This window comes from Carcharhinus amblyrhynchos, chromosome 6 (assembly GCF_965287045.1).
Source record: "Carcharhinus amblyrhynchos chromosome 6, sCarAmb.v2.hapA, whole genome shotgun sequence".
In the NCBI taxonomy this organism is placed as follows: domain Eukaryota; kingdom Metazoa; phylum Chordata; class Chondrichthyes; order Carcharhiniformes; family Carcharhinidae; genus Carcharhinus; species Carcharhinus amblyrhynchos.
The window spans coordinates 111,813,007-111,838,231 of record NC_137329.1 but is presented as its reverse complement, the minus strand read 5'-3'; the positions used below and the strand labels follow the sequence as shown (position 1 = coordinate 111,838,231).

At 38.3% G+C, this 25,225-nt stretch overlaps 1 protein-coding gene across 1 annotated transcript in view; it reads right to left on the bottom strand.

Annotated features, from left to right (window-relative positions):
- Positions 1-342: 342 nt before the first annotated feature.
- The window catches only part of zfc3h1 (zinc finger C3H1-type containing), a 55,689-nt gene continuing 30,806 nt past the window's right edge, over positions 343-25,225 (bottom strand). Inside the window, exons 16-35 of the mRNA XM_080191198.1 lie at positions 23,915-24,024; positions 21,580-21,711; positions 20,937-21,058; positions 20,661-20,762; positions 19,864-19,989; positions 17,742-17,928; positions 15,410-15,596; positions 14,741-14,932; positions 10,840-11,080; positions 10,645-10,750; positions 10,255-10,453; positions 9,065-9,159; positions 5,702-5,812; positions 5,325-5,429; positions 5,027-5,192; positions 2,983-3,083; positions 2,728-2,829; positions 2,193-2,235; positions 1,539-1,601; positions 343-1,321 (exon numbers count right to left, since the gene is read on the bottom strand). Of these exons, the coding sequence (XP_080047324.1) occupies positions 1,190-1,321; positions 1,539-1,601; positions 2,193-2,235; positions 2,728-2,829; positions 2,983-3,083; positions 5,027-5,192; positions 5,325-5,429; positions 5,702-5,812; positions 9,065-9,159; positions 10,255-10,453; positions 10,645-10,750; positions 10,840-11,080; positions 14,741-14,932; positions 15,410-15,596; positions 17,742-17,928; positions 19,864-19,989; positions 20,661-20,762; positions 20,937-21,058; positions 21,580-21,711; positions 23,915-24,024 (2,622 nt within the window). The 3' untranslated portion in view covers positions 343-1,189. The remainder of the gene's footprint in view (positions 1,322-1,538; positions 1,602-2,192; positions 2,236-2,727; positions 2,830-2,982; positions 3,084-5,026; positions 5,193-5,324; positions 5,430-5,701; positions 5,813-9,064; positions 9,160-10,254; positions 10,454-10,644; positions 10,751-10,839; positions 11,081-14,740; positions 14,933-15,409; positions 15,597-17,741; positions 17,929-19,863; positions 19,990-20,660; positions 20,763-20,936; positions 21,059-21,579; positions 21,712-23,914; positions 24,025-25,225) is intronic.

Here is a 25,225-nt window from a genome sequence, read left to right as displayed (position 1 = left end):
CAGATAAGCCGTCTGTGTGGAGTTTGCACATCCTCCCTTGTCTGTGTGGGTTTCCGCCAGGTGTTCCAGTTTTCTTCACAGTCCAAAGATGTGCGGATTAGGTTGACTGGCCATGCTAAATTGCCCCTTGTTAGGAGGAATAGGAGGGTAAATATGTGGGGTTACAGGGATAGGGCCTGGGTGGGATTGGCGTCAGTGCAGGCTTGATGGGCCAAATGGCCTCCTTCTGCACTGTAGGGATTCTATGATTCTATCAATGCATATTTTCTACCTCTAACTTCAATAATTTGTGTGTGACTGTCACTGCGAGATACTTAAAAAAGAGACACTCATTTTCTTTGATAAAGCATGTATTGAAAATAATCAAATATAAACACATTGTATAAGAATACTTACAAAGTATTTAGTACAAAAGTTTATTTGTCAAATACTTGTCACTCTTCAAGTTTTGTTTAAACCATAAAATAAATAAATTCTCACAAAACAAGATTGCACATAAATTTTGACCAGCCTCAATAACTGATGCACTGGCATGCATAAATTTTAGTGTTCCAACTTTTCCACTGCAGTAGATTTTGTCTTCAAGTATGTTAATACATAAAACAAAGAGTCCCTGCAGCAGCAAGTCCACCACACTGAACATAAGAAAGGGTATTATGCAACCCTTCCTGGAATCTTCACCTGGCAAGTAGTCACTTTGGACTCTCTACCATGGCAATAACACTTTTTCTTTGAAACCTGCTGCTTTTGAACCTGTAATAAAAAAATCTCAACAGAAGTTTAACAAAGGGAGGGGGAAAGAAAAGGGAAAACAAAAAACTGAAACTGCCTTATTCACGTGCATAGAACTGCACTAATTTTAGCCAACTTTACATGCAGTTTGCATAAAGACTAAAGACACACGACATTTAAAAAATAAAAAGCATTCATCATTCTGAGGTACCATACTTACGGACGTGATGTTACGAGAATCTGACAGGGCCCAGAGGCCAAGTAGGAGGAGTTCATTGATCGTGTTTTGTGCCACTGGTTCGTAAGCTCCGAGATATTTTGACCACGTAGTGAAGAAAGTGGTATGGGGGCATGTACATCTCCACTGATTACTGCCTGCATTTGCAGACATCAGCTACAGACCCAGCCAAGTCTTGAACGTAGGGGGGTGAGGATAGATTTTTTTTACGCTCTGTGATCATTGCCCTCTGTTCTGGGAAGGGCTTAAATTTAGGAGCTCATCTAAGCTGACGCCAATCTCCTGGCACCTGGTAACTAGTTTTCTGAGATTATCAGTTTTACCTCCTTCTGAAGCTTCAAACAAGAGTTGCTGAAAGAGATAGGGGAAGCATTTAGGTAAGACCTAGCCACCGATTCAATATTACCTTGTCACTGGAAATGGTTGCTTTTAAAACAATAATCTGTATTATCTCTTTTGCAAGCTAGAACTTAAAATACTGCTTCTCAAATACCTAAAAATCATTGCTGTATAAAAATCTAAAATATGAAAAGTCAAAATCAAAGGAAAACATAATGGGAAACTTTACATCTTTCCAGAGCGTTGCACAAAGGGGTAACTTCTGAAGAGCTCGTTGGTAAAGCTGGCGAACCTGAAAAATAGCAAATAGCAAGTGGGAGCACTTATGTGTGGACCACAAATTCATGGGAAACTAGAGTACAGAACTGCTACAACAGCTGCAATTATTAATGTAGAGGCAATTGATGGAGACAGTGCACTTTCAGTAAGTCAGACAGCAAAGCTTTAAAACCGGAAGAACTAAAAGTATACGGTACTGCATCCAAAAGGCAGAGGGGCATGGGAAGCAGGCAGCAAACTGGAGTTGAAACCCAAGATCAGCAATGACCTTACTAAACAGCAGAGCAGGTTGAAAAGGTTGTATGGTGCACCTTTGCTCCTATCTAGTGTTCTTGCAGCAAAGAGCTAGAGCTGGTAGCATTACCATCATCTGACCAAAATCATGCTAAACAGATTTGAAAAATCACAATCTCTTTTTTTGTAAACAGGTTGCCAGATGGAATTGACCAGAATGTAATCTGTTAAAGAAAAGCAGATTTACTATAATCTGATGAAGCTCAGTGGAACTAAATGCAAAATGGATTTTTTGCCAATTTCCTCAAAAAGCGGAGCATTAGAATATGTTCCTGCATAGGAGCATAAAATGTGGAACACATGCACTTACCTCATTTTGGTGGTCCTTCAACATGCTTTCAACGGCTATGGCTCTGATGCAAAAAGAAACAAAGAAAAGGTTAGTAACATGTTAAGGCTTTTGGCTGTTATATTAAAAGTTAGGAAGCATCAAAATATATTAATAGACACAGAGCACAAGAGAGCACACTAAGGTTTACATTAATGGCTAGTGTTGTAACGGCATTGAGCTTTAGATTTGGGCCATGCTGCACCTGACCTGGGGATATATTTCCACTAGGTATAAATCGCTCCATTGCCCAGCTAATAACGCTCACACTAAACGAAAGTTGACTTTCAAGTGTTCAGCTGAACTTGGGGACCAAAGTCAAACTTCAGACTTTAAATGCATTCACAATTGAGGAAGGTCTTGCAGCAAGTAAATGTCAAATACTTTACCAATGACTTAAGCAACTATCTCAATTCAAATCCAGAAAAAAATAAACTAATGCACAAGTAGATTTCAGCAGCTGTTAAAAATCATTCTACTGATTAGTAATAAAATAATAAGAAAAAAACACTATTACATTTTCCAAATTGGCAAACAGATGGGCAGAGAATGCGTAAACATATTCAACTGTAGTTTGAGGTGCTGGATATTACCCTCCTTCCACTCCTGCTCCAATATTCTGCAGCAAGAAACAAAACAAGCAATCTGAAACCAACACATTCATTATGAATCACTTAGTAATTTTCTGCAAACAGTACATCAACTCAAAAGACAACCAACTCGCAACACAAGACTTTTGCATCGGAGAAATTCAAACAACTTCCAACGTTACCTTAGTGCTAGACCAACATTAGTCGGCATGAGGGAAGGGAATCTCTCCAAGGCTCTGCAGTGCTGCGATTGAGGGAGGCAACTTAGATAAAAGGAAACCACCTACAAAATAGTTAAGTTCAGTTAATCTTCAAATTAAATAATTCTTCCAAAGAAATTACCATGTCAAAAGCACTTAAAACCTTTAGCTGCATAATTAACTAAGTCAAAGGATAAATATATGGTAATTACTTCAAAAACCCACTCACATTTGGCCACAATCAAAAGCATTCTTAGCACAGCCTCATCAAGCCCAAGTGAATCTGAAAATTAGTGTGCTAATGGAAATCACTGGCAAAAAGATATTGGTGTCTTTACCAAGAGGCTTGCCATGGGTGACACCACCAGTTCCCAAACACTGAGAAGATGGAACAGATGCGTGTCGTGAAGATGTGGGCACAAACCACACACTTTGATTTTCCAGGACCAGCATCCATACAGAGTGTTGAATTTCACCACTGCTGTCCTTTAGATGAGATATTAAATTGAAATCCCATCTGATGAATGTTAAAAATCTTAAAGTGTATGGACTTCTCTAAGTTCAGCGTTATTCAGAAAGGGTAGGGAGTTCTCCCATTCTCTTGACCAACATGCTTCTTCATCCAAAATCGGGAAAAAAAATGAAGTTGTTGCTATTTGCGGGAGCTATTTAATGTGCAAAATAACGACAACATTCACCCACGCAAGATTACTGCCCAATGCAATTTTCCCCATACCAAGCTTTGTTGAGGTGCAAACAATGTGAAAATAAAAAACTAGATGTGCTCTTTTGAATCTGAAAATACTGATCTAGTGAGAGGTTGCAGTTACTAATGTACTACCTGTATCCTTGCTGATATTCACCTCAAGTCATATTTTGTGTTAGCCTTAAACACAGTTTGGCTACTACTCCAGGAAATACTCAATCAAATTAAGCTACAGGTTGCCTTTATCGTTCATGGTGATCTGTAGTGTTACATAGTTTTGACACAAGAGGAGAGTGATGGACATCGTCTAGTCAGTACCAGACATTTGCGTGCTAGGTCATAAAAGCCCTACAATGCAAGAGGTGGCCATTTGGCCCATCGAGCCTGCACCAACAGCAATTCCACCCAAGTCCCCATAACCCCATATATTTGTTCTGCTAGTCCACCTGACACAGAGCAATTTAGCATGGCCAATCAACCTAATTTATGCATCTTTGGACTGTGGGAGGAAACCAGAGCACCTGGAGTGAACTCACACAGTGAGACAGGAAGAACATGCAAACTAGACACAGAGTAACCCAAGGCCAGAGTTGAACCCAGGTGCCTGGTGCTGTGAGGCAGCAACGCTAACCACTATGCCACCGCATCATCTGTGGAGCACTTGCCATTTCTTAAAACCAACAAAGATGCAGGCAGTTTGGAGCAGATGACTATAGACACCTTTATGAAGGATGCAATAGTGGAGTTTCCATTTGGCTCAGTTGATAGCATTCCTGCAAGAGTTGGGAGGACTTGAGCACAAAATCTATACTCACACCACTGCAGCAATTTATTAAATGTCCCCTCTTTCACCAACTTTCTTCCCTCCAGAATTAAATCTTTACTGATTTGTTTCCAAAATAAGTCACCACCCATGACATACGCAAGTGGCCATTCTTCATGCGAGTCCAGATAGCAAGTGTTGAAAAGACATAACCAATTCTCGGAGCTTCATAGCTAAGTTTGAACCTACACCAACCATATACAACTGTCAAGATAGTTGGATAACAATTAGCAGCCCAAACCCAAATTTCCCCCTCCCCTACCACCACTCTGACTACAATCAGCCAATTCATAAAAAGTAGGGAAATAAAGCCTACAACAATCCCGTGGCGCTTTCTAACACAGCTTTAACCAACCGAACCAACAGGAAAACAAAAAGAAAATCAACCTAACAAAATAGAGCTTGTGCTTAGACAGGGAGGCCTACACATAGCTTCCCTACGTAACTACAGCTATTGGAAACCAGAAACAAAGTCAAAGTCAAAGTCTATTTATTACCTGATTATGAAACTCATAGTTGCTCCAATAATTGGCAGAGCTGAATGGTATAGGCATTCTGGTGGGGACAGTAACTAAGCATCTATGTACCAGGTCCGTAAACAATTTAAAATCTTTGATCTTGTTCTTGGTTCCAACAAGTTGGCTACTGGTAAAAACAAGATAACTGCAGAGAAAACACCCATTTTTTGTTATTGTGCTGAACAGAAAAGTTGATAATGAAGACATTAGTTCCAGAAATAAATCAATTTCTATTAATCTGAATAAGTTGAATTTTGTTTTTGCATGTTCTACTTACTCCATCCAAATTTGCTGCACTACATCATTCTGCATAACTGTACCCAGAGCTGCTTCAAACGTGTCCACAGCTTCTCTTGTGCTTGCATTAATGGACTGCCACAAGCTGTTATATTTATGAAGGAAAAACATGAAAAGAATGAAGGAGAGTATTTAAGGTTGGCATCAACTGGTAATCGACAAGATCGCTCGTTTAATGGTAATGTCTCTTGCTATATTTTTTATTCAAGTTCAAAGTATAGGCCTATAAGCCTATTTTTCTTGACATTTATGATTTTACATTTATTAGCTTAAATGGTTTTGAGTCTCGTCAAGGATAGGCATTACTATCAGGCATATATTTTGCTCAAGAATAACCCGCTCAGTAGGCCTTCTTACCAAAAGATTAGCCACAGGTAGGGGATCTGTGCGTTCAGCAGTTCCCCATTCAACAGTTCCTTGCACGAAGATGCTCTGAAGTCATAAGGCGTGGGGTAATTCAGGAGCTGACTGATGAAAGAACAAAAAGCTTCAAACATTACACACTTTAAAAGCATCTCTTCCAACTACACAAGCGCAACCAAAGTGCAAGAGCAGCAAAATGAAACTTGTGCAAAATAATTTCCAGATGTTTGTCTTCTCCCAGGTAGTCTTCAAATTAACGATTTTTACTCTGCTTTTAAAGTTAAACATGCTCAGTAGCTGAATATCTGGAGCAATAAAATTTGCTTTAGGTTCAATACTAAAAAATGATTTGAATTACACCCAGTTCTCTAGGTCCTGAACAAAAACAGACAAAAATTGGGAAAAAATAGCAAACGGGTATCAAAGGTGTGTGCATCTCATACAGAATATCAGGAATAGTGCAGTAGAATATCACTCAACACCTCCCTCCCTGGTATCAAGGGAACTGGTATCAAGCATTTCTCAGGCTGTTTAACATGTCTAACTTTAAGATATTCATGGTTGGTTTTCTAAACATACAATTAATTTATAATTTTGTGCAGCATAAAAATATGTCTGTTTAAAAAGGGTGTGACTGTGTTTTCATACAATTTGTTTTTACAAAAAATTTTTCAAGTTTAGAAAAAATAGAAAATTACCAATGGACTTCCTATATTAAAGGGCAAAGGTGCCTGGAATATTGAAGCATTCCTTGGTGGCACCTTGTCCTGACTCCATTGTTAGCTTCAAAAAGGAACACAAATAATCTGGAGAGAAAACGTGCACTCAGAGCAACATGTATCTAAGTTTTTTGTACAAATAGGACAACCTCTGGGACCCCTATTTTGAAAATCTACATCTTAAAAAGTCGACAATGAAGTTAGGTACAAAAACAGGATTTGAAATTGCACTAGAGTCACAAAACTGGAAAGATCTCAAACCACATTTAAAGGACAAAGATCCTTCATAGATCATGGAATCCCCATAGTGTAGGAGGCAGTCATTTGGCCCATTGAGTCTGCACTGATTCTCCAAAACAGCATCTTATCCAAGGGCATCCCCCGGCCTACCCCTGTAACCCTACGCATTTACCATGACTAATCCCCCAATCTACACATCTTGTGACACTAAGGGGCAATTTAGCATGGACAATCCACCTAACCTGCACATCTTTGGACTGTGGGAGGAAACCAGAGCACCCAGGGGAGGCACTCTCAGACAAGGGGAGAATGTGCAAATTCAAACAGTCACCCAAGCTGGGAATCAAACGCGGGGTCTCTGGTGCTGTGATGCAGCAGTGCTAACCACTGTGCCACCAAACATTACAATTCTGGATGGATAAATGTAGAAGATGAGTGAGGCTAACTGACAGGATATCCCCACGGGCCTGTAGCCATTATCTTGTCATTTAATGCCAAGGACTTTTGGGAGCAGAAATGTGAAATCTAAATTTTAAGAATTAGAGATTAACAGCACAGGAAGAACGAACTTCCATTTTACTGTCAATGAAATAGAATCGTAGAATCCCTACAATGCAGGAAGCCATTAGGCCTGATGAGTCTGCATTGACAATAATCCTACCCAGACCCTTTGTCTGCAACCCCATGTATTTATCCTGCTAATGCCAGTATGAGGTAAAAGAACTATGTATGCTTCCACACAGGCATAAAATGAAGATCACACTGCATGAAAGATGGAAGTCAGTATTAGTTCTCCCAAATTGGATAACATTATGAAATTTGTATAATGCATGAATGCACTCATCATCAAAAACGGAAAGGGTATCTGCTGGCATCAACAATAAATAATCTACTTCAACATGAGTGGTATCAATAACAGTTTCCTTGAGCCTGGCTGTGGTCACTGAAAAGGTCATAGCCAACAGTTAATAGATCTGCTTCTCAATCCTGGAACAGAGAGAGAGAGATTTTTGGAAGTAGGAATAAAGGGTTCCATAACTACCAGAAATGTGGCTTATGTGAGCTAATTTCCCTAAATACAGAATGTGAGTTCAAGGCAAATAGTTTACCAAGTTATCAACTTACAAATAGAACATAGAACATAGAACATTACAGCGCAGAACAGGCCCTTCGGCCCACGATGTTGCGCCGACCAGTTACAAAAACAATGACCCACTAGCCTATACCAATCCCTTTTCGTCCATAAACCTATCCAGAGATCTCTTAAACGCCCCCAAACTAGACGCATCTACAACTGCAGCAGGCAGGGCATTCCAATCCCTCACCACCCGCTGGGTAAAGAACCTACCCCTGACATCCGTCCTGTAGCTACCCCCCCTTAATTTAAAGTCATGCCCCCTCGTGCTAGCTTTCTCCATCCGAGGAAAAAGGCTATCACTATCCACCCTATCTAAACCCCTAATCATCTTATATGTTTCAATAAGATCCCCTCTTAGCCGCCTTCTTCCCAACGAAAACAACCCTAGATCCCTCAGTCTCTCCTCATAGGACCTCCCCACCATACCAGGCAACATCCTAGTAAACCTCCTCTGCACCCTCTCCAACGCCTCCACATCCTTCTTGTAATGCGGGGACCAGAACTGCACACAGTACTCCAAGTGCGGCCGCACTAGAGTAGTGTACAGTTGCAACATGACGCTGCGACTCCTAAATTCAATCCCCCTACCAATAAACGCCAAGACACCGTATGCCTTCTTGACAACCTTATCTACTTGATTCCCAACTTTCAGGGATCTATGTACACACACACCTAGATCCCTCTGTTCATCCACACTATTCAAAGTCCTCCCGTTAGCCCTATACTCGACACATCTGTTGCTCCTACCAAAGTGAATTACCTCACACTTCTCCGCATTAAATTCCATCCGCCACCTCTCGGCCCAGCTCTGCAACCTATCTAAGTCTCCCTGCAGACTATGACACCCTTCCTCACAATCTACCACACCTCCAACTTTGGTGTCATCAGCAAATTTACTAATCCACCCAACTATACCCTCATCCAGATCATTAATAAAAATTACAAACAACAGTGGCCCCAAAACAGATCCCTGAGGCACACCACTCGTAACTGCACTCCATGATGAATATTTACCATCCACCACCACCCTCTGTCTCCTATCTGATAGCCAATTCCTGATCCAACTTCCTAGATTACCCACAATCCCATACATCTGCATTTTCTGCAGAAGCCTACCATGGTGAACCTTATCGAACGCCTTACTAAAATCCATGTATACCACGTCAACTGCCTTACCCCCATCCACCTCTTTGGTCACCTTCTCAAAAAAACCTTTTTAAAAGACACAAGGCTTTTCTCAGCACTGGGACCAAACCTTACCGTAAAGTATTTGTAGGGCGGCATTTAGGGGCATCCCCTTCAAAGAAGGAGTCAATAAATTCTTGAAATAAAACAGGAATGATGTCTTGGTTTTTCTGCAAGGAACGAACAAAATTACTTTTTATGCTGAAGTTTATATGCCATAGATGAAGTAACTTCACAAGTTCAATACAAAATACAGCTAAAGACGATTGGTATTTGATTATTTATCTTCGCCAAACAGCTTTCAATATCTAAGATGAGAAAAGACCACCCAGCCCACAAAGTAGCTCCTCCAACTGGACAGAAAAAGCGCCAATACTGGAAAAGATGAAACAAATTCAGAAAATACATAGGTCAGTCAAGTATAAGGAGAAAAGGTAAGTTCATACATTTGGTGCATCATTAACATGTCATTTCTCCTTGCTGTGTACTTCCAGTATTTATGTTTAGATCTTGAGATGTAGGTGACACTGGCAAGGCAATATTCATCACTCAGAATTTTGATGGTCAGCATAAGGTGAGGTTGGAGTCACATAGACTAGAGAAGTCAGGGATACCATGTTCCCTTCCCTGAAGGACATTAGCAAACCAAATAGATCTTAATGGCAATCTGGCAGCTTTTGTGGCCTTTCCCCACAAATCAGATTTGTTGAATTGAATCTCCAGGGTATTAATCCAGTAATCCAAAAATTAGGCTACTGTACCCTAAAAATCTTAATGAAATTTCAAAGTTTGTGTTTTATGGATTGTTCAACATTGGTAATGCAAAAAAGTGACAAAATAGCTTTTTAAACTGTAGATTTGAAGATAGATTTGCTCTATTAATTTTTTCTCAATTTTATTAACAAGTCAGGAGTTAGGTGGGACAGGCAGGAAAGGGGAGCGAAGGGCACAAATCAGCCAGGATCTTACTGTATGGCCAAACAAGTTTGATGGGTCATAATGCCTTACTCCTGCTCTTATTTCTTATGATTCTGAATGCTTAATTTGTTTAGCAAATCATTGAGTACGAGGAGAATACGTGGGGAACGGAGAGAATAATTCTTTTTTTCCCCCTTCCAAGATGACGAGCAAAACTTGTGCGTAAAAAAAATTCCCCAAAGTAAAACATTTGGTAAAAGACCAGATGCAGCCTATGGAATCTGTCAATCTTGGAATATATTCACTAACTGTGAGAGAAAAGGAATATCAAAAAAATAAATACACACCACTGAAATAAAGAACTTGAGTGCAAAATAGAATAATTGAGCATTATGGGGACTCCTTCTAAATGCAAAAAGCCACACATTCGCAGCATCATCGATCTGCTTTCTCTCCAAATAGAGGTCAGCTAGAGCTTCAGTAAGTTGATGTACAACTGGGCAGGACTGGAGCAGTGTCTTGCAAAGATTTTCAGCAGCTTCCCACCTAAAAGATAGAAGTCCAGACATTGTACTAAAACATTAAAATCTGTTAACCAGTTCCAAAAAACCCAAAAATTGTCCAAACAAGTAGAAAAACCCAAGTGCCAAAGTTAAACATTACGGCCACCAATCTGGGTTGTGAAACAATGCTCCATTAAAACTTCAATGTTATTTAAGGGGTTTAAGTAACTGTACCTTCCCATTAGCTTCTGTGCTAAAATCATATTTCTATAAACTGGGAGACAGATTGTGATCCTCTCCTTCATCGAAGAGCAGTTTTCCGAACATGCTTGAATAGCATCTGAACAAATTGAAACAAAACCATGAATTACTTGAAACTATGACTTACAATTTAACACAAGTGAAAGATATAAAACTCATCAACTTCACCTTCAAATAATGCAAGTAGTGTGTCAGGATGCGTTTTTATATCTTTTGATGTTTGCCAAGGGATGAGAAATGGCTCCTTCATCACAAGCTTGGATGGAATGGCTACAGCTGGATCAAAGAATTGGCAAGGGAGACTATTGAATTCAACGAGGTGAATATAGGCTAGCCAAGCCAGGCAGCGGTCATTTGTACTTAAATAGCCTGCCACACTTTTGTTACCATCTGAACTCTTCAAGGCATTCTGTAAAAGAGAGATCAAAAATATGAATACAACATTCAACTTGCATTAGCCATGACAAAACTGATGGAAAACTCAGGATGGGAAGCAAACCATTCTTACATCAGCATAACTCTCAAATAATTGTGACTACTGACAAAATTAATGTTCAAGATTAGAGTTAACTTGTCAAAGTATCTTGAACTTTAGTAAAATATGTAAAAGGTATTCAAAATGTTAATTTGGGAAGATAAGTCATAATTGGGCAGGAACAGGCAGCAAGTTTGAACAGATTTAGATATCAGGCCAGAATGGGCAGTCTCCAAATTTTCAGTCAATACTTGTAAAAGAGAGGGCATAATAATAATAATTTGACAGCATCTGCAAAATGTCCTTTTGAAGAAAAGCAATACTCTGATGCATTTCTGATGAGTTTTAATAATGACCGGCAATTTTGGGGAACAGTTAATCCTGAAATGATTGTTTTAATTTACTCCTAATACCAGGTTTCAGTTGCATTTCAAAACTTAATTCAGGGTTCCTATCTAGTTGCAAATGATAAAATGAGACACAAAAGGATCTCTCTCAGTACGATTGACTCTGCGCACATGCAGGAAGTGCTCCCGCTAGCATTGGGACACAAACAAAATACAGCTTTATGGCTATATCTGCTTAATTCCACAAGCATTTTGGCCTTGGCTCAGTCAGCACATACCTATGGACATCTCAAGCAACTGAACAGCAGTTGAGAAAAGGCTCATGGCCACACCTTCATCTTTCTTAGCTAGGGACAGAAGGACCAATTATAAAGTCAAACACCATGTTGACAAGTACTAGTACGAGGAAAATATTCAGAAATGAGAAATGTAATAGTCACATGAGCAGACTGGGAATGGAGGGATACAAATGAATGGTCTAGTTGGACCAATGAGCGGCACAGGCTTGGAGGGCCAAAGGGCCTGTTTCCTGTGCTGTACTGTTCTTTGTTCAGATGGTAAAATCTTGCTCAAGTAACTTAATGTTTTGAGCTGGTAACGGAGTAGGTAATGGCAGTACAGCAGATTTTCAGAAAGCTTACATTAGGTACCCCATAAATAAACCAGACTAGTGAATATGTCTGGGACAAGTGGCTGAATAGATTGCTAGCTGGCTTCAAGCAGTGTGTATAAAAGATAGTTAGCCTGAATGGAAGAAGGTGGGAAGTAGTATTCCAAAAGTATTGGTGCTGGGACCACTGCGTTCACAATTTACATTAATAATTTAGACTTTATTTTTGCAAATTTGTTGGGGTGGGGGAATTAGTTAGGACTTAGGACTGCGACAAATTACAGGAGGACATTAATACATTTGCAGAAAGGGCAAATAATCGGTAAATGAAGTGTAACGAATAAACGAGAGTTAGTATCTTTTAGTAGGGAGATCAGTTATTATTTGAAAAGTGCAAGTTTGGCTAAGTTTAGGAACAAAAGGGATCCAGCAGTACAAATACAACAATCACTGGAAGTTCCACTACAGGCTAGCAAGACCATAAAAAAGCAAACCAAGCACCAGGCTTTATTTTTGAAGGGAATAAATAGTAGATTTAGAGGAAAAAAAGATGGAGGAATCTCAAATGGTTGGGCTTATTTCTGTGCTGTCTATCCTATATAAACTGTGTAACTTTAAATAAAGATATCATGATCCTTACCAGCTTATTAGTAAAGTGCAGAGTGCCCAAGAATATAAAAGGGAACTAGAAACTCAAGGTACTTCACACTCAATGCCCATTGAATTGCCACTTACGTATATGGGAGCCTTTTTAAATTCGGCAATATTTCATTGAAAGAACTGAAGTGGCCAATTAATCTATTTTTGGTGGCTTTGCTCAAGAATGCTGGTCAGAACATTAGGACAATTCCCAATTCCTCTTCAAATAGCACCGAAGATTCTTTAACATTCACCTAAACCATCTGGAACAAGTGGCCAGTTTTCCACAAAGGATTTGGAAATGAAACAGGTTTTAAGTTCATTTTTCGTTTTAAACAGTCATTTGTTGCTGCTTCTGAGACAAAGGTGATGTTAATGAGCCAGGCAGATGGCTAGACAGACCAGCTTGGGGAATATTGCTGCTCACCAAACACTTCTGACTAAACAAATATGAGTCATCCCAGACTATCAGAGGATTGGCTGCATTAATTTCAACAGCAGCAAAGGATAGTTTTGCATATAGCAAAGTCAGTAATAGATATTTAGAATTTTATTTTGTTTTACTGTTGCCACACTTTTAAGGCAGACAGTTTTATTGATGGGACTACAGAAGCGAATCTCAATGAGGAAGTAATTCGAACAGCAGCCCTCTTACTTCCTGTAAACACGGAGTAAAGGACAAAGGCACACTTAGAAAGTTCAGCAAGTTAGTCCAAATTGGTATTACAAAAAGTGGTTCACTTGAAACTAACTCAACTCACGTCAGGCCTAATCTTATCAAACTATTTTCAGTCCATTTGTCAAAATATTAGAGCACACAATATCCAGTTTAGATCACCAGGGAGTTCCTGCACTTCTCAGCCATTATTAATGGTCAGATAATATGGGCAGTAAAATGAATACAAGACATTCTTACCAGGGTAACCAGCATTGCCAAACTAGAGAACAGCTAAGGCAAACTCAAAGTATGATGTGGAGATGCCAGGATTGGACTGGGGTAAACACAGTAAGTCGTCTCACAACACCAGGTTTAAGTGCAACCAATTTATTTGATACTAGACCCGCAAACTCAAAGTATGCCACTCTTTAACTCTACTCCCTAGAGTTGGACAAAGGCCAGCAGAGCTCAATTCTGTCCCAAAAAAGGATCTTGGGATTTTGATTTTCAATTTTATTACCAATGAGACAAACTCCTGGCCCATTAAATTCAAAGAGGCCAAATGGAAAACAAAACTAAGAAATAACTGGAAATTTGGACAATTTCAAACCTCAGGCCAGTTTATTGAATGAAAAAAACTCAGCAGCCTTTTTCAACAGGTTAACCAAAAAGGTATCTATTATGTTCCAAAATTATAGAATGTTACAATATTGAGGCTGCCATTCAGTCCACCCTGCTTATAATGGCTCTTTAGTGAAGCTAGGCAACTAGTCTCACCCCCTGCCTTCGTTCCATGGCTCAGCAGCTTTTATCCCTTCAAGTACTTATCCAGTTACTTGCATTTGAACATTATTGAATCTTTTTCCATCATGCTTTCAAACTGTGAACTTTCAATCACTACAAATTACTACGTAAAAGAATTATATACAAATTGGCACCGGGTTCCTTTGCTAATCAGCTTAAATCTATGGCTGATTAAAGGCCTTCCGGAATAGTTTCTAGTCGTCATTTCGAACATCTCCAACAAACCTGCTTTCAGCCTTCTCTGATGTAAAGAGAACAATTTAGTTTAGTCAGGCCATCACTTAAGCATCTCTCTTCCTTATCTTTCCAAGGTCCTGACATCTTTCCTAATGTGTGGTGTTCAGAATTGAACACAATATTCCAACTGAGGCCTAACCAGTCTTTTTCAAAACCTTAGCATAACCTCCTTGCTTTTGTACCCTGCGTTGCCAAAAACTAAGTGAAGGACCCCCAAGTGTCTCCTCAACTTGCCCTGCCAACTTCAGTGTACTAGAACATTTAATTTCAAAGTTATAAATGAATTCCAAAATACTAACCTGAAAAATAGCCAGTGCATTCTGCTGCCTTCCAGTAAAGAGACTTAGCTGCACCCAGAAAAGCAGGGATTGCAGTAGCTGAAAAGACAGAATTTCCGATTTTTCTGATTTTTCTATTGTTTCCATTAAGAACTGCACAATTCGGCCACATACATAGTCTTTTCCATCAAAGGAGTTCTCCAGCATTAAATACTGCAATTAAAAAAAGCATGATTCTAAAGAAACATCTATTCTTGATATTTCTGAAATGCTTCACAGTCACTGAATTACTATCGGAATCCAGCCAGTCTTTAGTAAGGAAACACTGTAGCTACATCACAGATAAACAGCAATAAAAAACAACTAACACATCAAAAATGTTTTGACAGCTGAGTGTTAAATTTTGGCTAGAACATTGGGGGAATCTTCCCTGCTCATCATCTGAGTGCTAATGAGATCTTTACATATAATATAGAGAGACAGGTATTTAACTGAAAAATGGCACTTCCAACAACAGGACTTGCACAACACTGTCGAATATGTGCTTACGTCTTGATGTGGAACTGGAAAATGTATTACCGTTAAACCAGGCTGACATTTGCAGGAAATGAGAAATTATGTTACACAGCAACAGTAATAAATGAAGTTTGCATTAAAAGTGCCACATTCAGGCAATTTTGAAATACTTACAGTCCACCAAACTACATTCGTAGAAGCATACTGCACAGCTGTCTCGCACATTTCTTGAACCTCTTCCTTTGTACCTCGTTTTGAAAACAAGTTGAGATAATGGCACCAAATTTCAGGATTTGCTCGGTTAATTTCAAGTGCTCGAGCTAAAGCATTCAAAGCAGCATCTAAACATTCTGTTGGAGTCCTAAAAGAAATGAGTTAAATTATTTGTCAAGCCGCTAAGTATGAGCTCCTCCAATACAAATTTTACCATCAAGGATGAGAATGCAGGCATCGTTCCCATGATTAACACATGCTAACACTATTCATTTATTAGAAAAGGAAAGATGCCAGGCAGCATAGGATACTTTTCTAAGAGGAAAGGGCATGACTTTTTCCCTCCTCTGGCTCAGATGGGGTATGAAGATACAAAGAAAAATCTTTTTACACTGCACACCTCCAGATCTGGGTGAAACTTTCTGAAACAAAATGCATTAGTGCCACCTACTGATCAAAAAAAGGTCTAAATGAAGATTTTAAAGAACTAAGTCACAACAGCAACGAATTTGGTAGCAGGTTCTGGTGAAGAATAACAATCCACTGTTAAGTCAGTGAATTCAAAACAATTTTTCAGGGTTTCGATGGTGAACTGTTTATGTTTGCCATCATTATCCCTCTGAATCTGACCACTTCAGGATTCAGCACAAGTGCAAAAATGTGGAAACTCTGTAGTGGTGGAATGTCATTCACTGCTTCACCACAGGCTCCACATTTCCCTTTACAGCTCATATTGCTTAAGCCTTGCTTAACGAAGTGCAACTGGAGTTTTAACAGCAACCTGAGTACTAACTACTGCTGAGTAACTGATTAGATCCTGAACAAAACAACTTGGAATACAATGTGAGAGCAGCAGGAGAAAAAGTGGCACAGAGGGCGCAGCAGCACAGTGGTTAGCACTGTTGCCTCAGCGCCAGGCACCCAGGTTCAATTCTGACTTTGGGTGACTGTGTGTGGAGTTTGCACATTCTCATGTCTGCGTGGGTTTCCTCCAGGTGCTTCAGTTTCCTCCAACAGTCCAAAGATGCGCAGGTTAGGTGAATTAGCCACGCTAAATTGCCCCTTAGGTGTCCAAAAATGCATAGGCTAGGGGGATTAACGGGGTAAATATGAGGTTCCAACGTTAAAGGCTGAGTGAGATGCTCTGTCAAAGACTAAGTCAGACTCAATGGGCCAAATGGCCTCCTCCTGCAGTGTAAGAATCCTAGAGTCAAAAAAAAATCCTTGTTTGAAAAACTGGAAAATTGTCACCTCTTGCAGAACTATATCCCAACATGAATCATTGAGGATGCAAGAGAGAAAAAGTTGAAGATGGATCATGAGAAGCAGAAGGATGGAATCACAACCACACTGGAGGCCTCAAGGAGGAAAACTAAAAAAAAGTACTGCTAAACTGCTCCACAGATGGCTCCATATTAACTCCACAAAATTTGGCTTCTTTCACATATTTAACAGCTAAAACACAAGCCAAGTATCACAAAAATATTAACTTGTTTTTAAAAACGACTGCAAGATCCTACATGCTGAAAATACATTTTTAACTATGGTACATACAGTTCCTTTAAAAGTGGTTTAGGCAGTGTTTACAATCATAGCTCCGGGTGGCAGGATCTCCCGATTTAACAGAGTCCGAGATTCAAATATCTCATTCCCAATAAAAAGTAGATTCAAAACAGAAAACCTTTGTGCAGTTAAGTTGTAACTGGTAAGCATAATCAAATATCACTAATTTTAGTGCTTATGTACTCAACTAGCCTTAACTCAGTACTGAGTGAAAACAATTTAAGTGAATCTTATATAAAGTAACAAATCTAACCTAAATTGCAACAGTAACTTTTTTTGTAAAAAAGATACAATAAAAACAGTTCACAAAACATTGTGATACTTCTATTCAATATTTTTGATCTACAAAACATAGTGCACAAATAGCCTGCCAACTTTGTCAAGTTCTCTTGGTATCTGCATTGTTGACCCATAAATAAATTGAAAAGATTCTAACACTATTTGATATAATTAAACCAATGTGGTTATTTTAAGCATTTTTTTTTAACCTGGAAACTACAAAGAGTACACTAATGCACCATATAGTCACCAAATTTTATCCAAGCCAACTTAAATTTCCATTGCAAAGTTACTTACTAAGGACTAAATTCTTTGATAGCACAACTTATTTGAAATTTTTTTTAACTCTGGTGCGATGGAATGATTTACTAAATGAATTAAGATAATTAAATGTTAACGTATTAAAGTTGCCATTTCATTCAAATCAGTTCAGGAACTAAAAAGCACATACCCTTCCTTTTGATTCATGTATTTGTACGCAAGCTTAATCCAAAGCTGTACATCTTGGGGATTCTCTATCACGCTAGTTTCTAGATTGGCAATGTCATCAGTCTCTGCTGTAAAATACCGAACGTCGTCTGGGGTAATAACTGCATCCAAAACTTGAGTCCCAGACCATGGATGTTCCACAGATTTGGCTGAAACATAAAACATATTATTTGGTTTTTGGTTCCACAGTAAAAGTAGAGAGATTCAAAGTGGAGGAACTGAGCATTTAAGAAAATAGTCTCATGAAAATGATTGATTTTATGTGACAACGTCATTTAAAAACTATTGCATGTTACATATGCCGTTTCAGAAATGTAGTCATTGTCTCAAACACACTACCATCTGTTTTTTCCACCCATATTCCTGGTTGAGGCACCAATTCAGTCAAAACTCAAAACAGACTCCAGCTAACCTGATCAACAAAGCTTCTCATGTCGCCACAAATTTATTTTAATTTAGTGCACTCACAGCCGTATCCTGCCACTTGTGTATTAACACACTAACATCACGCCATCAGATCACCATCAACTTTGAAAATGCCACAGGTGAATGATTTTTAGTTGGTTTTTTATTGTTCTTTGCATCGGCTTGCTTAGTGCTGTGTGCATTTGTCAGGCTTGAGTATTTTGAACAAAGGTATGGTTTTCTGTTTAAGCTTGTTGGCAAGACATCGTTGGTCAAGTTCGGATGTAATACTGAAGGGCTTTTTGTTGTTGGAGCGGTGAGATTTGTTGCATGATAGACCGCTTAAAGATACTGTTAAATGACTCCTAACGTTTCCTGTTTTGCAAGCAGATAAGTAGAAGAAATCACTTGCCATATCTGGTTAAAAGTTGTCATATCTGGTTGAAGTCTAACAGGGATCTAAGCATCAGAACTGCCCAAATTCTTAACACTGTAATGAAAGCTTTGAGAATTCTAAAGTATTTACCAAACATCACAGCTGGAAGGAAATTATCATCTTTAGCTTTTAAACAAAAACAGCAAGACGAAGGTGTAAATGAACAGTCAATTTGTGCTCCAAAGTCTGATAGGATAAAACTCTTGGGGAAATAGGGTACAGAATGGCTACCATGCACTCCCAGATGCACATATAATGATGCAGCTTTAACGTTAGAACAATTTAAAAAAATCATGAACCATCTGGTTAAAGACTAAGATCAGTGTAGGCAACATTAAAAAGCTAAGAGTGCTGTTGGCATTAAGGAAAGAGGTAGGAATTTTTTCTTCAAAACTACTAAACATTCATCCATAATTAAACATTTTAAAAAGGACCCCCACAATGAAATTCCCTCTGACAAATTTTCACATTAAATTTTGTTTTTGTTTATGGACATGCTACTTTGAAGGAGCATCTTTGATTTAGTCAAAAGGACTAGGTGACCAAGAAACCGGTGGCTACCTTCAACCCAGAGATAATTCAGCACAAATTTCATCATACTATTATGTCATCAATTACTGCACAACTTACTCTATTTCTTGCATTAAAACAATGATTACAGAACTGCTTTATTGGTTCTGAAGTTCAATGGGATATGCTGAGGTCATGAAAATGCCATACAAATGCAAGTTCTAAGTTACTGAATTTAATTGCACTTTGCATACTTCAATTTGCCAGATTAAATGCAGCCATTTTCAAATCCTGTCTCAGATGTGGCGAAATAATTAGAAGTTCCAGCATGAGAATCTCAAGAGTTAATACCAGGTGCATGTTAAAGGTTGTTTATTTGAATTGTTGCTAGGGAAAAGGTTTATTGATGTATTTTTATCTGCAGTAAAAGGAAGGAGGGAAAATTCCACTTATACAATAAACACTGTATAATCCACTTATCAGGACAATCTGCTATCAAAGGACACATGGAGGAAGACTGTGCTATTAAAATCACACCATGGAATGAAATACTGAACAGGTGAACCATTTCATTTGTACATTGCTTTATCAATGATCCCCCATCACATTAGTTAAAAGAACAGATGCCCACATATTCAGAATAGATAAAGACTGCATTTTCCAAATATTGCAAAAACAAAATCAAATGACTTTAAGCTGACTCTAATCTTATCTACAGAAAACTTATGCATACCATATCTTATTGGTCCAGAATTTTGTTCATCATCACTGTTGCTACTGGTGCTGCTTTCAGAAACTTGCTTTCTCGAAAGCTTGGGTTTCCATTTCCTTCTGTCTTTGAAAGTTGTGTAAGGAGGCGCTGAAACAAGTTAACATTACTTTCATGTGACAGTTTTATGAAAACATATCATTTCTATTGCTTAACTTTTAAAGTCAACATTTCTGTGTCAATTTGCACACACAACAGCAAACATCAGTTTTGATGAAGTAGCACGTGCATTAATACATTTGTTCAGTAAATATCAAACTGCATGAAAATCACAAGTGTTTGAACAGGCCGTAGTTCTTTTCACAAAGCAGTTGCTTTAGTGCTCTTCAAATAATTACAAAGTTAAAAGTCAAATGTTCCAATCTTACTGACTTTTTTCCCCCAATTAATTCAAAACACAAATGTTTACTTCAATTTATTTCCATTTGATGTATATTGACATAGATGTCCATATTAGAACTCGTAGAAATATTTTCACATTCACTCCATTCTCATCTGCAGAAGCTAATTTGCACTGTTGTCGTGCTTTAACCCAAACATTCATTATTCATGGATGTCTGCAATATGCTGTTCCGTCATAATGTGCATCAGTGTGGAAGCCAACTCAATCGAGGACAGGTGCACTTTTATTAGATTAGCAAGCCAGAGGTTAGATGTTCAAATTCCATCACTAATAAAGTTGTGAACTTGAACACAATTAGTAATTTGTGGGCTATAAATTATTGTCAAGACTGAAGTGTGAGAAAATAAATGTTACTTACTGTGACCAGTACTCTCATTCACTTTGCTAACAAGCAGAACAGCCATCTCATCTGTCGTCATACGATCCTTGTTTTTGCCAAATTGTTTATCCACATAATTTTCTTTGGATGTTAAAAAGAGTTGATTAGTTTTATGCTTTGAATGCAAATATCTTGAACCAGAAATTTTTTCATAACATTGAATACAAAAATTAAGATCAAATTTTTTTGATTTCTTCACATTTTATAAATCAAAACATTTGTATAAATATCCAGACAGCAAATCAATTTTATTACCTGCTGCAACCCTGATTTCTTCATCTGTACTAAAATCCGAACATTTAATCAGAGATAAATTGTAGGAGAGAAGATCTTGAAACAGTTGACATTGATTTAAAATGCAGTCTCTCATGTGCTGCCTAGACAGAAGAAAAAGATATTCTAGATTTTAACAGGTCTATCAAAAACTCCATGTTACAAATGATTACATTGAAACCAGTGTAATGATAAGTCCTCAAGTTCAGATTACTTTTGCAGTATCAGGACCAGCATCCAAAATCATTCCAACTCCAAATATTAACCTTTTAAGAAAACAATGTGGAGAAAGAGTTTCCAATTCCTAATAAAGCCTAATTTCATTGATGCTCTGCTGATTAATTCACATTGACAGAAATCATAAATCTCAACCAACATTAGTCTCAAGTTTATATATGTATACATTATAAAAACTCATTTAAAAAAGAGTTTCCAATAGTTCTGCCATTTTAAGAAAAACATTTTAAGTATTACATTTTTAGTGTAAACATATAGTTAAGTAGATGGGCTCCTAGAGGTTTGTGCTAGAACTCTTACTACCCAAGTTTGTAAATTTTTCACTGCACCATTGATTTTATTGAATTAATTTAATCTTCAAATGTAAGATAAAACACTGTATACATACCATTGACAATCATCATCATTGCATGTTCCAGTTAAATCAAACCGACAGAAACACTGTTTGGGCTCAATCAAGTTGCTGTAGGATACTGAACTAATCAGAAGTTTCTCCTTGTTTCGAAAGTACGGACTGAACCTGAAGAAAGAGGTTTAAAAACAAGTATATATAAACAATGGAGCAAAAACAATAGCAGCCCTTAAACTAAGAAAATAAACTACACAATTCAGTCCTAAACCATCTTAGCTATAATGTAAAAAAGTCATTTGCCAATTTCAAATGTGTACATGTACCAGCCAATAAATTTTCTCTACTGCCAATGTTACAGTAGAGTTAGATATGACGAGTTCCATGTATCCAATTAAGAATAAACTCTATAAAATTGGTTTGCTATGATGTGAGCAATTGTCACTGAAGTACTGAATAACTAAAATCAAAAGAATGCGTCAATACACCGAATCCTTCACCATTTTTTGGTTACTTAAATCTATTAACAAATCACCTAAGGTCCCATCTACTCAATGCATGCTTAGATCAGGTATAAAACCATAACTAACCTATATCATTCATCATGTCTGCTGTCTGTGAAACAACTATTCAAGCAGACAGTATATTTCCTTTCACGGAGAGGGACAAAGCTAGAGACTTTTATTAAATAGCCACCAAGAACTCAATTGGTAAATAGCTCCTTTACCCAGAATGATGAGAATGTGGACTAAGGCACAAAAGGGAGCAGTCAGGGTGAACAGCAGAGATGCATTCATGAGGGGGCTAGAGAAGGGAGTAAAAGGTTCTGCTGAGTTAGCAGAGGCAAGAGTGGAGACAGCCTCCTTTGACCAGAGGCAACTGTTCAACAGAGGTGACTTAATAAAGGTGGACAAGATTAAGAGCGCCCTAGATAGGGCAGACAGGGATGACTTGTTTTGCCTTGTGGAGAGATCAGTTAGCAAGAAGCACAAATTTAAGCTAATTGGTAAAAACATTAAGGGGAAACTGGGAAAGAAGATTTTCACCCAGAAGGTGGTAGGTGTCTAGAATTTGTTTCCTGGATTTGTGACTGAGGCAGAAGCCTTCAACTCATTTAAAAGATACCTGGGTCCACACCGGTAATGTGGAACCTGCAAGGCTATGGTCCAGATGTTGGAAAGCAGGACAAGAACAGACAGTTTTATTTTCCCCCCCAAGCAGCACATACACAATGGGCTGAATGGTCTTGTGTCGTAACTTCTGTGGTTCTAAATGGAACATATATGCTAGCATGGGCTGGTTTAGCTGAATATCATGTTTACACTGTAAATATACAAGCAATCTGCTCAGTTCACATGCACTCCAGTGTGCTGTTATGACAGAATAGAAAGACTACTCTTCTGCATTGATGGTAATAATTGTAAACGTACAGCAGCAATGTGTCAGAATTGCCAGTAATGAAATACCACAACTGTCTTTATGAAGCAAGCTTCCTGATACATACTTTAGAAAGCACAAAAATGTAGCATCCAGGATGCTTGATATTTTAGAACGTTTACCCATTAATGATAGGAAGATCAACTCGTGCATGCACCAATTTTTAATTTAGATTTTGAAAAATGTTGATGACGACGACTGAACTTCCTTTTTCTCCAAGTACATCAAGTCAAGTGTCTGAGTAGTTTAATATATTGAAGGGCAGAATTAAATATTTTAACAACTTAACACTAAATTAAGGAATTCACCTTAAGTAATACCACTATGTGAATCACCACCAAACAAGTTTTCAATGTATTTGAAAATATGACTAACTCGCTTTTAAAAAAGTTGGAACACTTCTTCAGAGACACTCAAAATTCACATTAAATGCTGTATCTATTGTGAATGGATCTTCCATGGTATTGCTCAACTTGAGGAACCTTCTAAGCTATGCAATGTATTCTTGCCATAGCTACCAATTTACAGTACTAAGTTAAATCCCAACATTCATTCTCTGATAGGTCACAATTTCTTCCGTTTAAATACCTGGATCAATAAAGCAATTGCCCACTGCACTTTGCCCAAACTGCTTACCTTGGCCACTGGTCTTATTTCACTCCCAAACAATCTCAGGCACAAGCAGACTATTCATAACCTTGGCATCCAATTTAACCAAGCTGATCTTATGACCGAGGATCCACAAGTTCCTACTATAACATTTTTCTTCTCCTTCAAACCCATCATTGACCAAGCACTTGAACACTCCACCCAATACCTCATTTGGCTTCTGGCTCATCTCTGAACGATAAATTTATTTTTTCTCCTTTGCTCTTTAAATTCCACAGTTTTATCAGGACTTAAGTATTCAACATTCCAATATAGTTTTATTTCATACCTGTAAGATTTGAATGCCAAAAGAGGGCTATTATATGGTCCAAATGGAGTTGGTTTCAAATCAACTTGTCTTGACTGTGCCAATACTATATCCAAATCCACAGGAATCTCCTGCAGAAGATAGCAGTTCCTTTTATATAAAAAAGTACAACCACTTTGAAAAGCCATTTTTAAAAAGAACACTTCACATATTCTGTGCTTTAAAGAACTATTTAGAAAGAAAAGGTTACTTGTGCAGGCAGTATCATGATCAAAAATTTTCCAAAACATATTTTAAATGATAGTTTTAATGGCTCAAACTAACCTTTAAAAATTTGCAATTCCACTGCAATTATGTCAATAAAAGCAATTTCCTTATTATGGTGAGCTTTGGGCTGTGGTTAACTGACTAATATCAAGTCACAGAAATTTTGCAAGTGTACCTAGGTCATCATAGTTAAGCTTTCTTAATGGCTTATATTCACAAATAATTTTGCAGCCATGTGCAATGAATTCCAAATTTAAGAGCAATCCTTTAAAAGTATTAAGAATGCAAGAACCACCTGCTGAAAGCAATTCTCTGAAGTTTGATCATAAGCCAGTACACAGAAAAGCCTACTTTGGACTTCTCTAGTAAGACCAGGTATTCTTTTTAAAGTTAAAACCTTGTCCAGTACACTTCATTTATATAATTAAGTCCAGTTTCACAACCTGAATATTCAATTGCAACATGGCACAAGGAGAGAGACACACCATTTCAACTATTAACTCACGTCACCCTTAGCTTACTGGATAACGTTCTAACCTGGATGTGAATGAGACTGGAGTACAAACAGCTAGGCTGACACTCCATTGCAGTGCTGGGGGACTGCTGCATTTTCAGCACTGTTGTCTTTCAGATGAAACATTAGATGGCACAGTAGCACAGCAGTTAGCTCTAGGGACCTGGGTTCGATTCCCAGCTTGGGTCACTGTCTGTATGGAGTTTGCACATTCTCCTCATGTCTGCGTGGGTTTCCTCCAGGTGCTCGGGTTTCCTCCCACAATCCAAAGATGTGCAGGTTCAGTTGATTGGCCATGCTAAAATTGCCCCGTAGTGTCCCGAAATGTGGAGGTTAAAGGAGTTGGGGGTAAATATGTAGGGATATGGGCGTAGGGCCTGGGTGGGATTGTGGTCAGTGCAGACTCGATAGGCCAAATGGCCTCTTTCTGCACTGTAGGGTTTCTATGATTCTATGAAAGTAAGGCTATATCTGCTTTCTCAAATGAATATAAAGGATCATACAGCACCACTATTTAACTCTCAATCAATATCACAGAAAAGGTTATCAAA